Below are 14,348 nucleotides of genomic sequence, written 5' to 3' on the forward strand. Positions count from 1 at the left end.
GTATTCCAAAAAAGTGGTATCGGTGCATTGCTAATTTTAAGATATGTCAGTGCAAGTTGTTTTCAGTTTGGACAGCTCTTACATTTATTTTAGTTTAGGACTAGTTTAATAACTGCCCGGGAAAACGCCCCTAAATATATTTAGTATATTGTGACAATAACTCTGACAGTGAACTATAGTCAGACAGAAGTAATAAAGTGGGAAAATAGTTCATAACATGTTTTAGACTGGACACTTCCAGCTCATGTCTGTGTGGATCCAGACCCTGAACACCATGGGGTGGTTTCCCGGACAGGGCTTATCCTAGTCCCAGACTAGGATGCATGTTTGAGCTGTCGTAATTATCTTGCACTGACATATCTTAAAATATATCAGTGCCATTGTTTTGTCTTAAGATGTACACTGGTATTGTTTTTGCAAGGTTTGTTTGTAAAAACTACTTTGCTCTAATATAACTAAATCCTGTCTGAGAAACTGTCCCAATTTATCTATTCATATCTTACTTTCATAGGACCAAATACATACAAAAAAACAGAAACCTAAATATTAAACAATACATTTAAGAATTATTTTTTTGGTTTCTGTCTATCCATTTGTCTATTGTATGGTTCTGTATATGTGAAATTCAGTCAATAGCCATACATTGATTACACACATCAAAGCCACAATCACTGTTGTGAGAGTAATATAAAAAACACAATTAATAAAATTACCAAAACTCAAGAGTTAAATTTTTTAAATGTTTATTTTAAGAAAATAAAGTTACAGTTACAATATAAGTTACAATTAACAATAAAATAATTTATTATAAATACTAGACATAATTTACATTGATTTTCAGAGAAAACTATATATATTTAAAAGACTATAAGTATATTTTATACATATGTACAGCTTTATACACAAAACAGATTAGAAGTGAGAGGAGGATTAGAGTCTATAAATAAAGTTGTGTTGAACGATGATGGTCAGTTGAGTTCTTTCTCATCTTCTTCATCACTGTCATCATCATCATCGCTGTCTGAATCCTCATAGAGGCAGATTGTGGCCTGAACCGGATAATTCTGCAGGAGAATCTCTGCGTCCCGGTACAAATAATCAAAGCACTGAGATTTGGGCCAGAATAACCTAAAGATAAAAGAATTCAAAAATTAGTTAGTGGACGGTAGCAGGACATCAGAATAGATGAATACGCAAACACAGAATACTGACATCATCAGAATGATTTACTTACTTTACAGGATGTGTCATGATGGTACATTGTTGATCATCAGTTGTTGTCAATGCTGGTTTCTTATAAGGCTGTTGAAGAAAGATGACATGTTAAAATTATATAATTTTCACATTACGAAATTCATAAATTAATCTGTGGCAAAACGCCATAAGTTAAATGCGTAATGATACCAGTCCATTCTTTAACGATATCAATATAGACTCTTAACGTACCGAGTAAGTCGCAGCTTTGCGTTCATGACGCGCTCGACGCGTCCAGGGTCTCCATGGCTGCGTCGCGTCCTGTGAGTTTGTGGCAGAATTTAATCCGTTTGTAAAAGCGATTCGCTCCATAGTGTCCGTGAAAAGATAAGGCAGAGCTGAAGAAGTAAATCCTTGTTGATTTCTGTTCGAGTGATGCTCAGACTGAAGCCTCGAGCCTTTATATACACGCACGAGCGCGCTCGTGCCAAACGGTTTGTTCACGCCCGGGGTCTGACACGCGTGATGGTGAAGGTGTGAGGTCACACTCCCGCAAACAACAGATGGTGAGCTGACACATTTCACCTTTAAAATCTGTGGAAACTGCGCCGATTCGTCTAGGCACACTTTTGCCTATTGCACATAAACCGCATAATATGCAGTGAATCTCAAACTATGAAACCACTCTTTAATACTCAATATATGAGCCCAGTTTCATAAAGTCATGCAATAATATATTATTATTTTCCAAAACAGTTACGTAAATATCCAATAACGGTTTACGTGTAAGTCTTGTTTTGTGATGTTTATGAAAAAGACAAAAAAAATAGCAAGAATATGATTTTTGTGGTTTGAACCCATGCTATACTGTTAAAACCTTGGGGTTTAAATGTATTCCGTGTATTTGTGTTCACGTAATGCCTAGTTGGTTTGTTTTGTTTGTAGTGTGTGCGTCTACTGCTCGTGGCAGAAAATGTTTGTGTGCACGTGGCACGCTGTGAAATGTACGTTAACAAAAACCATGAATCAGTACGAAATATTAACTGGTTAGATCAGTGATGCTGGCAGAAGTTGTGATCTCGAGGTGTAAAATCAACATTTGTTTGAACCATTTGTTTCTAAACACAAACCTGACGCGTGCCGATCTGCTGCCCCCGCGCTCCTGCTGTGACGCGTGTCGCGCCAAATGAGCAGAAAGTTTCAGTCATCTCACAAGAACGCAGCTGTTGTGACGATTCAGTCACGTGCATTCAGGTTTGTCCTTAAACTTTTAGTTCCATTAATGCTCATAAATTCATGTTTCTTTAAACATTCCGTTATCCTAACTTTAGTGTTATACAGTGCCATTTATTAAAATAAAAGTCAACAGAATCCATTTATTTTTTGTACAACCAGCACACAACATATTCAGTAGGCCTACTACAAAGTGTGTCTGTGTGCTAAAACGTTTGATATCTTACAAATATTACATCCACTAACGTTACATCTGTGAAAAAAGGCGAACACACTACTTTAAAATCCAGCTTAAGCTGGTGAGCTGATGGTCTCCCAGCTTGGTTTAGCTGGTATTGCTGGTGTAGCAAGCTGGTCTTGCTGTGTTTTGTCACTTTTTATTAAGCTGGTCTAGCTGGACTTAGCTGGTCATGCTGGAAGACCAACTGACCCACCAGCTTTGCCAGTCTGGGAGGACCAGCTTAGACCAGAAACTGCCACCTTAAACCAGCTACCAGCTTATGCTGGTCTTTGCTGGATTTTTCAGTAGGGCAGCGCGACCGTCACAACAGCAGGGAGAATTGTCCAACTTTCACGGTCGTGTTTTTACTGGATTATCTCGCCAGTCGACGGCCGGCTAGTAGGCCTATAGTTCAACTAAACACAGCTAAACTCGTGATATAAAACTAACCCTTGGCTATGTATACTGTGGTAGACTATTTTCAGTGCACTTACGTATTGATGTTCTTGTGTTGCTATAATTGCTTCTACTGTTTACCTCATTTGTAAGTCGCTTTGGACAAAAGCATCTGCTAAATAACTAAATGTAATGTAAATGTAAATAAATGCCATAAAAAATTGAGTGTTTGACCACTGGAGGTCGCTGTATACTCGTTCTGCACAAGATCTTTTGTTCAATTATCAACATCACTTCGTGACCCCCAAAGAAAAATGTTGAAATAAAAATATTCAACAAAACAAATTAAATTATACAATGTAGTGGTGTTGGTTGGTAGCCTTATTATTTTTAAAGGTTTAATTATAAAACATTTACGAGAAATTAATATATATAACACACTAGCCCAGTGGTTCTCAAACTGGGGGCCCTGAGATGGAGCCAGGGGCCATAGTTTAATGACATTTTAGAAAAAAAACATTAATTTATCCAGATTCTGTGTATTTAAACCTCAGAAAACTAAGGCTACTAACTAAAACGACTACATTTATACTTAATTATGATTTGTTTAATTCAAATTTTAAGTTTTGTAATGTTTATGTCATCAATTTTCTTTGGGGGGTCCACAAAAGGACTGGACTAGCCTAATGTCTCTCTGTACATGATTAATCTCCAGCTATTGTACACAGTTTTACAATCTTATCTTCCTACATTACAGTTCCTTCAAAGCTGATCTTCATTTATTTTGAGAGAGAGGGAGAGAGGGAGAGAGAATAATAGAGAAATAACTGAGGTCGCAGTGTTATTTTCTTTCCTGGTGAGTCATGCATGTTTCTCCTTTATTCATGGTTTTACTGATTCTTCAAATGTTCCTCCTGAATAGATGCTCTGTATTTTATGAATCACAGGATATATCTGATAATAATAAAAAGGAAATAAAATTTTTCCTGCTACAGTTTGTTGTTAAACCCATGAACCATAACTAACATGCACCAAAGTTTGCCATCAGAAGATCTCTATGAATTTAAACATTTCTCATGAAACTTTCAGCTATGCTGAAGTTCATGTCAGTACTGAAAATAGTGATCATAAACAAACATAACATGAAGACCAGCAGCTGTAGTCATGTGACCTCTCTCCCTCTCTTTCTCTCTCTTTCTTCACATGGCGGTGGGTATATGTGATTTCATAAATTACGTGCAGGAGAGAGAGAGAGAGAGAGAGAGAGAAAAAATGGAAAAGGAACAGAGAGAGAGAGAGAGAGAGAGAGAGAGAGAGAGAACGGTAGAGCATCCAAACCATCAGTCAGGTGTTTTAGGTTTCTCTCAGCTGCTCCTTAACTTCAGGATCCTCATGGACTTTCTGCTGATGAAGAGAATCAATAGCGGATTGTGATGTTGTTCTGAGATATCTGATGAGAAGATGTTTTGCTGAAACATGACAGCACACACAAACCAGAGTCGCTCAGGTGGTGATTATGAATGGCGTTATGAGTATTATGATGATGAAGAGCCCGTGTCCTTTGAAAGCCTGAAAGCAAACAGATGTGAGTATGTGATATGTTTTTCCTCTTTTGTACATGACCACAATTTATAGTGTAATAAAGAACAAAACCACTTAAAATCTCTCTTTAAAATACATCACACTCCTTTCAGATAGATGCGCAGTCTGACATACAGTGTCTACATCAGAAAAAATGATCAGATAGATTCAGTAGAACGATTCTTCATTGTCTTTTATCAGACTCCCTAGTAATGGGTTGTGTTTTTTCAGACTCTATAGTGATGATGTGTTTTCTTTATCAGACTCTATAGCAGGGGTTCTCAAAGTTTACATTCAAAGGTCCAAATCTGAATTCTCATCATTTTCATAGGTCCGGAAAAAATGGTTATTACAAAAATTGTCAAGCATAGTAATAACTTTATGTAAATCATTTGTTTATATAACAAATCAACACAAATGGTTTGGGAAAAAAATAACAAGTGTATTTTGCATTTAAAGTAAAAAAATTTTTTAAACATAAACACAAGAAATATGCCAAAAGTAACCAGGTGCAAGATACAGAGCAACCTAATGAGAGAAATGGCTGTTTGTTTTCCATCAGATGCATAAACCATGGCAAAAAAGTGTGGTTGGTAGGCAGAGACACTGACCAAAATAAGGGGTGCACCTATAAATTGGCTGATGATGCTTCCTATGCTTCTCAATGAATTAAAGTGAAATACCGCTACATCCAAAAGCCAGGGGGCGCTCTCGGGCAGAAACTTAATATGCGCTGCAGACGAAGAACTAGACACACGGAGCTCCAGGAAATGTATTAAAGTCGCCATGAAACGGAAGTAGCGATTGCCTTATTTTCCCCGTGGTGACGTATATCCGAATGAAACGGCTTTTGAGATGAAATAAGGCAGGGCTGGATTTGAATTTGTCCATCGAGATCTGATTGGATCGTTTGAAGTTGGGTCGTGTTGCTAATTGCTAATCGCTGCGATCTTCTCCCGGACCCCGCCCGCCTGCCATACTTTTGAACGGAAGTGAAGAGAGATCGTTTTGAGGAGGGGAGGAGATTTGCATTTTTGATTAAAGATTATGAGCACACACGAATTTTTAAAAAATAATGAAGCTCACAGATAAGTCATTTGTTAATAATACCACAATATTAAAAAAATATATATAGTTTTTCATTTCAATTTCATTGCGACTTTAAGGATATATTTATATTGCTGTTCTTCAAACCTTTTCAGGTATTTTCATGATAATAAAGAATATGTATAAAGAATATGTTTGACGAGTGTTGATTTTTCAAATGCATGTTTTAAACGACTCAAACCAACAGTGATTTCAGATTGATAAGGACTTACTGATCAAAAGCCGTAGTACATGAAGTAGCTGTGCATAATATCTGGGTGTGATGGCTACAGCGTGACACAGGAAATTTTTTAATAACTCGTTTTATTTTCGGCCCAGGAATACTCTTAGATCTAAAAAGAAAAGAAAACTAAACGAATGGTTTACAAGTTTAATATGCATTTGTAAAGTAGCAAATGCACACATTTAATCAATCACATAGAAATTAATGCACTTGTACTATGAAGTGGACGCGGGTCCGGATCAAGTTCCCGTCGGGTCCGGATCCGGACCGGAGTCCGGACTTTGAGAACCCCTGCTCTATAGTGATGGGTTGTGTTTTATCAGACTCTATAGTGATGGGTTGTGTTTTATCAGACTCTTTAGTAATGGGTTTTCTTTATCAGACTCTATAGTGATCGGTTTCTGGGTTGGTCTGGCAGTGTTTGTCATCTTCATGTTCTTTGTCCTGACTCTTCTGACCAAAACCGGAGCATCACATCTTGAGTGAGTAAACACAAACACATTCACACTTGGAGTTCACAGTTGTTTATTTGAAAACTTAATTTGTCAAATGTATTCATTTTTTCAAAATTAAAATCAGATACAAATAAGTTAGTGGCAGATAAACAATACTAGAAAAATCACTGCATACAGCAGAAAGTTCTGGAGGACTTATAAACCTTTCTGCCAAACTCACAGATTGTCTAGATCAGGGGTTCTCAAAGTTTACATTCAAAGGTCCAAATCTGAATTCTCATCATTTTCATAGGTCCGGAAAAAATGGTTATTACAAAAATTGTCAAGCATAGTAATAACTTTATGTAAATCATTTGTTTATATAACAAATCAACACAAATGGTTTGGGAAAAAAATAACAAGTGTATTTTGCATTTAAAGTAAAAAAAATTTTTAAACATAAACACAAGAAATATGCCAAAAGTAACCAGGTGCAAGATACAGAGCAACCTAATGAGAGAAATGGCTGTTTGTTTTCCATCAGATGCATAAACCATGGCAAAAAAGTGTGGTTGGTAGGCAGAGACACTGACCAAAATAAGGGGTGCACCTATAAATTGGCTGATGATGCTTCCTATGCTTCTCAATGAATTAAAGTGAAATACCGCTACATCCAAAAGCCAGGGGGCGCTCTCGGGCAGAAACTTAATATGCGCTGCAGACGAAGAACTAGACACACGGAGCTCCAGGAAATGTATTAAAGTCGCCATGAAACGGAAGTAGCGATTGCCTTATTTTCCCCGTGGTGACGTATATCCGAATGAAACGGCTTTTGAGATGAAATAAGGCAGGGCTGGATTTGAATTTGTCCATCGAGATCTGATTGGATCGTTTGAAGTTGGGTCGTGTTGCTAATTGCTAATCGCTGCGATCTTCTCCCGGACCCCGCCCGCCTGCCATACTTTTGAACGGAAGTGAAGAGAGATCGTTTTGAGGAGGGGAGGAGATTAGCATTTTTGATTAAAGATTATGAGCACACACGAATTTTTAAAAAATAATGAAGCTCACAGATAAGTCATTTGTTAATAATACCACAATATTAAAAAAATATATATAGTTTTTCATTTCAATTTCATTGCGACTTTAAGGATATATTTATATTGCTGTTCTTCAAACCTTTTCAGGTATTTTCATGATAATAAAGAATATGTATAAAGAATATGTTTGACGAGTGTTGATTTTTCAAATGCATGTTTTAAACGACTCAAACCAACAGTGATTTCAGATTGATAAGGACTTACTGATCAAAAGCCGTAGTACATGAAGTAGCTGTGCATAATATCTGGGTGTGATGGCTACAGCGTGACACAGGAAATTTTTTAATAACTCGTTTTATTTTCGGCCCAGGAATACTCTTAGATCTAAAAAGAAAAGAAAACTAAACGAATGGTTTACAAGTTTAATATGCATTTGTAAAGTAGCAAATGCACACATTTAATCAATCACATAGAAATTAATGCACTTGTACTATGAAGTGGACGCGGGTCCGGATCAAGTTCCCGTCGGGTCCGGATCCGGACCGGAGTCCGGACTTTGAGAACCCCTGGTCTAGATGAAATTTTCTCTAAGATCACAGTTTTTTTTCACTGTAAAAAAATTCCGTAGAAATTGCAGCTGGGTTGCCGGTAATTTACCGTAGATTTAAATTTATGTTTTTAACTGGCAACATTTTGTTCAAAGTTAAATGAACATTAAACATTTACAAGTCTTTGTCTTTATAGAGTAAAACAAAAAAAAACAGCATTAAGCAAAACATTCTGGGAAACAAAATCTAAAGCAAAAACCAGAAAAAGGTTAATGATGACTTCTGGTTCCCAGAATGCTTTGCATGAGGGTGTTATTGTATAGTTTTATTCTGTACAGATAAATACTTGTTAATATTTAAAATTGATTGAACTTTGAACAAATTCTTGCCAGTAAATTACATAAATGTAAATCTACGGTAAATTACCGGCAACCCAGCTGCAATAACAATGTAATTTCTACGGAATTTTTTTACAGTGAGATTTACAGTCCACGAGTGTTTCCATAGAAACAGGGAGACGTCAGAAATCAATGGCTAATTAAAGTTGGTCTGTAATCTTATATTCAAATGAGCAAAACCACTTCAGTTGCATAAATTAAATTAAATATGCCAGATTTAATGAATCATTAAAGTGTGCAGTTCACCTTCATAGAGCTATCATTTGATGTTTACATTCATACACTGTCATATACAAATATAGGACTTGAAGACAGATTTAACATAAAGATGTCACTCAGTAGAGGTTAGCTACTTTGGAACAAACTGTTGGTCAGATTTATTAATAAATATACACTAGTTATTTATACAATACATTATACAAATAAACATGTATAATATACAATAAATCTTATCCGTTTTATATGATATAAACGTAAATAAATATAAAGAGCATGTGAAGTACCACTAATCCTTCAGCATATAACACAAACACAGTTTTGTTTCTCATCAGGATTTCTGACCCCAGTGAAAAGCATCATGGTGACGATGTGCAGATAGAGGCTGAATGTCCTCAAGCATTTCCTCTACATCCACTGTTTGATGAAACGCGTTCCCTGTTTCACTTTTACATTAATGAGGAAGGGCAAACTAATATCAATAGAGATGCTGTTATTGGCAGAGGGAGGCGTTGTGGGCGGGACCCCGTTGGACTCTGCTTGCAGAGCACAATAGAGGATGAGAGAAGAAACCAAGATGACAACTTTCTGTCCAACTTCAACATTCCGAACTTTGTCCAATCTGAGCACAGCTCCAGCATAGACAATGACGACCTGCTTCTGTGTGGACTGCCAACTATCACAGATAGCGAATCACCTGTCCTTAACAGTTAGCAGGACATCAGATTAGAGCCCAACTTCTTCCTGTGATGTCATCGAACATTAATTAACATGTATACTGATCAGATACTTAAGATACACTTTAGATAAATGTCCATTGATGAATCATTAAGACAATAAGAGAGTTATTGTGATCTGTAAAATGGTCATTGTCCAAGTTTCCAAATGTCAAAAATTTTCATGTCTTTTTTTCAACTTTGTAGATTCACAATAATCTTTGTTGTAAGATTAGATTTAATTTTAGTGACTGTGTTTCTATGTGTGGCTTAAAGAGGGTTGTTTATTTCTGGTTTGCGATAAATCAGACTTAATGTTGACATCTGTTTTCTTTTTTAAAGGTCAATGGTCCAAACAGCATAAGTTCTGGATCTCACTTTAATGCTATGGGTGGTTTTTGATTTTCATATTGCTGCTGTATGCAATTTGTTGTGATCTTTTTTTTTAAGTTGTTTGCATACTTTCCTTAATTCCCTATTTATTTTAAAATAGAAGTTTGTTAAGCCAGCCTTGCATTTTGATGCCCAAAACAGGAAATGGACCAAGGTCACAGCCGACAAGGTGTAAAGAAATATTTCATGTTTTTAATATTTTTTTATAGTCATTTAAATTAAACTATTGTCAAAAATGTTTTAAAAAAAAGTCCAAAAGAACATATAAAACCATCATGCATGCAACAATTTTTAAGAACTAGATTTTAAACTAAGATATTTTGATATTCTTATTTGTAATTGAACCATATATATCAAAATATATTTAACATTTTCTATATACATATTTTACTGTGTGTTTCAAACAAATGATTTATTTAGTGCTTTAATACAGAAACTCTTTAATTTTACATAAAATGTAATTATTGCCCATTAAAGTTAATATGTAAATCCTAACAGCATTCAAGGTTCTCTGTTATTGTATTCAGTTTGAGAATAAAATGGACAGCATGCTAGACAACAATGAAATCTGTGAACATCACAGCTGGTACATCAGCTGCACATCTACAGAACTGAGTCTGACTGTTAATGACTAAAGCAAACACTGTCATTACCTCCTCTAATAAACCAGAGAGAGAGAGAGAGAAATAAACATTACTGCCCACTGGCTTCTATGCAAAGCATTCTGGGTAAGCAAACCAAGGAGATTTTCCCAGAGACAAATTTGTGTGTAATGACTCAGGCGGCAAGAGTACATTACTTCTGAACAGAAGAAAGTGGAGAAAGGTTGTTGCCATGGAGATCAAGTGTACAATATATAACATACTAGAAAAAGACAGCGAAACAACTTTAATTTGTATTACTTCAAACATCTATTTTAGAGAAATGAATAAAGTGATTTTATAGCTGATCTGTAAAGTTATTACTTGTTATAGATGAGAGCCTGTTTATGTTTTGCACTTTGAACTTTTACTCTAAACAATATCCTTGATTCAGCCATCATTTGAAAGATTTACCAGATTAGACCAGAAAACAACACATATCATTTTTCGGTAACACTATTTTGGTGTCTTTGTTACACATGTTACATGTAATTATTATAGTAATAACAGTTAATTATGCATAATTACATGCAACTAACCCTCCAAACCGTAATCCTAACCCCAACCCAATAGTAAGTACATGTTGTTAATGATTATTACTTAGTACTTACATGTATTATTACCGTAAAATAAAGTGTGACCCATTTTTCGATTAAGTACAGTTTAATTTTATCTAACATAAAAATAATTACAAACCAAAAAAGTCCATTATTTATATTGATTTGGTTTAAAAAGTTTTTTTAATTTTTAAATGTGTCTGCTGTGTTTGAAACATGCCTAATGTTGCTTCAGTCAAAAAAATAAAACAAACATTATGATAACACTTAACAATAAGGTTGTATTTGTTAACAATTTGTTAATGCATTAGATAACGAGTTGTAACTTAAATGCTACCAGATTGATCTCCTTAATGATTTTAAATTGTCCAATGCATCTGTCTCCACAATCGTCTTTGTCGTCTTATCGCCCTCTGCAGGTGATGTTGGGCTGAGGCCCAGATCCTCTCACTCTTTTGGAACCAATGCTGGACTGATGGATTGACAGAGGAAGTATGGTCTCAGGAGACTTGGTTTTCTCTTTAGGTGAGTATAAACGGTAGGTAGGCATTCACTGCTCATACCCTAATAAAGTTCATTTAAAAGGAAAACAAAATTGAAAGTGACGCATACTCGAAATGTGACCTCTGCATTTAACACACACACTCCCGGAGTGGCAGGCAGGTATTCCTACAGTGTCCGGGGGTAGAATGGGGTTAATGTGCTCAAGGACACCTCAGTCGCAACCTATCGGCTTTAATCGTTTTAATCTTTTCCAGGCATTATAAGGGTAAACTGAACTGCGACTGATTTAATTGTCCATCACGTTTTGAGCGTATGCATTTACTGCCAGGCCGTTGAAACCATAATGCCCATTGAACTGAGGGGGCACGTGACATCTGTTACATTGTTTCATGTGCAAAAAAATGATGAGTATGGAATAAATTCTGTATGGATGAATCAATTATTAATGAATTACAAACCCAGACACAACAGGGCTGCATTGTACACAATCGCAGATTAGATGTGTACACAGATTATAGTTCAAAGTCCATATCTATATCTAGATTCACCACTAGAGGGGGCGCAGAATCATTATGTGCTCTGACTCTAAGGTCAAATATGATGCAAAAATGCGTTCCTATAATACTTTTATATAAATATGTTGGTAACAATTTACAACAAGGTTGTATTTGTTAACAATTAGTTCATGCATTAGCTTACATTAACTAACGATCAATACTTCTACAGAATTTATTAATCTTAGTTCATGTTAATTTTGGCATTTACTAATACATTTATAAAATAAAGCATTGTATTTGTAACTGTTTACATTAATTTATGCATAATGTTTATATTTATTTATTTATGAACTAACATGAATAACTGTATTGACATTAACAAGAATTAATACAAGCTGGAAAACTTCACTGTTTGTTCATGTTAATGCATTAACCAATGTGTACTAATACAACCTTGTTACTAATACGACAATGTGCTTTCAATGTAATTACATAAATAATAAAACGAAGAATTGTCTATTACAGCTTTACATTTAGATCTGTTTGTGTGGCATTAAATGTTTATTTTTATTCAGTGTTTTTGCAGTCTTGATCATCACAGCCAACCACAGATGTTAAATAGCAGTACAATCATTCATAACGCTTCTCTTTTTGTCTGTGTCAAAAATAGCATCCCTTGACATCCCGCCCTGATGTCATTCTGTAGAGGAAGGAAATTAAAGAATTCTTTAGTCAGGGCTGACGTTTGTAGATGCCCTTTATAATTTTTATTTTAACCTTGTATTACAAGTGTGGAACTTTTACTCAATGCCAATATACAATGAGGTTGAAAGAATTTCCACATCCTAGAAGTAGCAAAAATATATTTATAAAAAGTGTCAACACCTGTAATTCATATTATGTCATCTTGCCCATGTGTTCAGGTCTCTGCAGATGAGTCTGGTATTGGCTCATCTCTTTCTTTAATATGATGAACATGTCCTTATTGTTTTGAGAAAGCGCGGTTTACTCTGATTGGCCAGCTATCCAGTGCATTGTGATTTGCCGATTACCTTACCGTATTTTTCTCAAAACAGTCCAAGAAATAAGATTTCAGTTGGAGACAATAACTTATTGAAACTAATAAAAAGGTAATAAAAAAACATGCACCAACACACTTACACACCAAAAGAAATGTCAAATAATGAAAAGGAAAATAGGGGCTCTTTAAACAGGTGTGATGTGGTTTGGCCAGCAGGTGGAGTCAGATGAAACCCAAAATAACCAGCAATTCACTACATTTATAACACAACAAGCATTGAACCACATTGTACTTTTTAACTTGAATGTACAGAACTGCCTGCAGTTGACAGATTTCAGTTATTTGCTTAAATACATTTTCTTATAGTAAACATGTCAAACACAAGAGTCATGTGAGATGAGGACGACGGACGGCCATGTAAAAGTGTTTTTTGGTGATGTTGGCACATGAGGATTTCTGCCTGCCATCTGGATTCCATTAGAGAAACTGAATCTGTGTGGTTAAACTGAGTCATGGCAGGCATAAGAAAACACTCTCTGAGCATTACTGTACTGCTTCAAAACACAGCTCCACTATAAAGAAAGTCATTATGAATGTAACTGTACAAATATATTCTCACATTTAAAGTGATTGTCCATCTGACTGTGTGTATTATAAAGTTTATCAGCCATACAGAGATACAGATGTGTTACAACACCAATAGAAGAAGACACAGCAGTCAAAGTTAATATCAAGCGTCACCATAGGAACCGAGTTACATCACAGTCTGTGGTCAAAAGGAAAATTTACTCAGTTTTACTGCCACAGATTAAATTAGTAACTAAGTACACACACACACACACACACACACACACACACAAATCTGATATACTTTTAACACAAGACAAGTTTACATAGTGCAATATATCAGATTTCTGTTTGACATTAAATACAAACTAAACATATTAAGAGTTTCCTGATACAAAACTCATGGTAACTGTTGATCAGATCTGTTAAGTGTGTGTTTGTGAGTGCGTGCATGTGTGTGTTTGTTTGGGGCTTTAAGTAAATAACTACATGTGGATTCCTCAGCTGACACAGGGTAGAAACCATCTGAAAAAGCTCCTAGGCACCTTTAAAAGTGCCCCAAATATGCAGTTTGTGTACTTAAAGTGACTTTTAAAACCTGTTGGACTGTTAAAGTAATGACAAAAATGCTCTCAGAAAATAATGTAGGAATAATTCAGAATCGTGCGGTTCGTACTTCTGCAGAAACTCTTCTGTTCAGCAGAAATAACTGAAAATAAATTCCCAAACTCATAATTTCCACTGAACTTCAACCTGTCTGTCTACAAACAGCTCAAGCCAAAGCATGTCCTCTCACACGTGCCATTAAATCTTCTCAATTGTTTTTTGACAGATCTCAGCTTAGTAAGTACTTAGACTCTGTGTT

General features: G+C 35.6%; 2 protein-coding genes across 2 annotated transcripts; one reads left to right on the top strand and one right to left on the bottom strand.

Moving 5' to 3' along the window:
• Positions 1-726: 726 nt before the first annotated feature.
• ripply2 (ripply transcriptional repressor 2) lies at positions 727-2,285 on the bottom strand. Its single transcript, XM_065273428.2, has 3 exons — positions 1,447-2,285; positions 1,235-1,302; positions 727-1,128 (listed from the first exon to the last, which is right to left on the bottom strand). Exons 1-3 carry the CDS (start codon positions 1,564-1,566, stop codon positions 969-971), a joined length of 348 nt encoding a protein of 115 aa, XP_065129500.1. The 5' UTR covers positions 1,567-2,285; the 3' UTR covers positions 727-968.
• Positions 2,286-4,334: 2,049 nt separating this feature from the next.
• Positions 4,335-10,191, top strand: mrap2b (melanocortin 2 receptor accessory protein 2b). Its single transcript, XM_065273438.2, has 3 exons — positions 4,335-4,628; positions 6,337-6,436; positions 8,923-10,191. The coding sequence occupies exons 1-3, from the start codon at positions 4,520-4,522 to the stop codon at positions 9,299-9,301; spliced, it is 588 nt and encodes a 195-aa protein (XP_065129510.1). The 5' UTR covers positions 4,335-4,519; the 3' UTR covers positions 9,302-10,191.
• Positions 10,192-14,348: the final 4,157 nt, after the last annotated feature.

The sequence above is a fragment of the Paramisgurnus dabryanus genome, chromosome 1 (assembly GCF_030506205.2).
Source record: "Paramisgurnus dabryanus chromosome 1, PD_genome_1.1, whole genome shotgun sequence".
In the NCBI taxonomy this organism is placed as follows: Eukaryota; Metazoa; Chordata; class Actinopteri; order Cypriniformes; family Cobitidae; genus Paramisgurnus; species Paramisgurnus dabryanus.

Bases quoted from the DNA above. Each gene is read 5' to 3' on its own strand.
- ripply2 (XM_065273428.2), bottom strand. From the start codon at position 1,566: ATGGAGCGAATCGCTTTTACAAACGGATTAAATTCTGCCACAAACTCA. The intron at 1,303-1,446 runs GTACGTTAAGAG...TTTCTTCAACAG, and splicing joins GCAAAGCTGCGACTTACTCG to CCTTATAAGAAACCAGCATT. The intron at 1,129-1,234 runs GTAAGTAAATCA...TTTTATCTTTAG, and splicing joins ATCATGACACATCCTGTAAA to GTTATTCTGGCCCAAATCTC.
- mrap2b (XM_065273438.2), top strand. From the start codon at position 4,520: ATGACAGCACACACAAACCAGAGTCGCTCAGGTGGTGATTATGAATGG. The intron at 4,629-6,336 runs GTGAGTATGTGA...TTTCTTTATCAG, and splicing joins AAGCCTGAAAGCAAACAGAT to ACTCTATAGTGATCGGTTTC. The intron at 6,437-8,922 runs GTGAGTAAACAC...GTTTCTCATCAG, and splicing joins ACCGGAGCATCACATCTTGA to GATTTCTGACCCCAGTGAAA.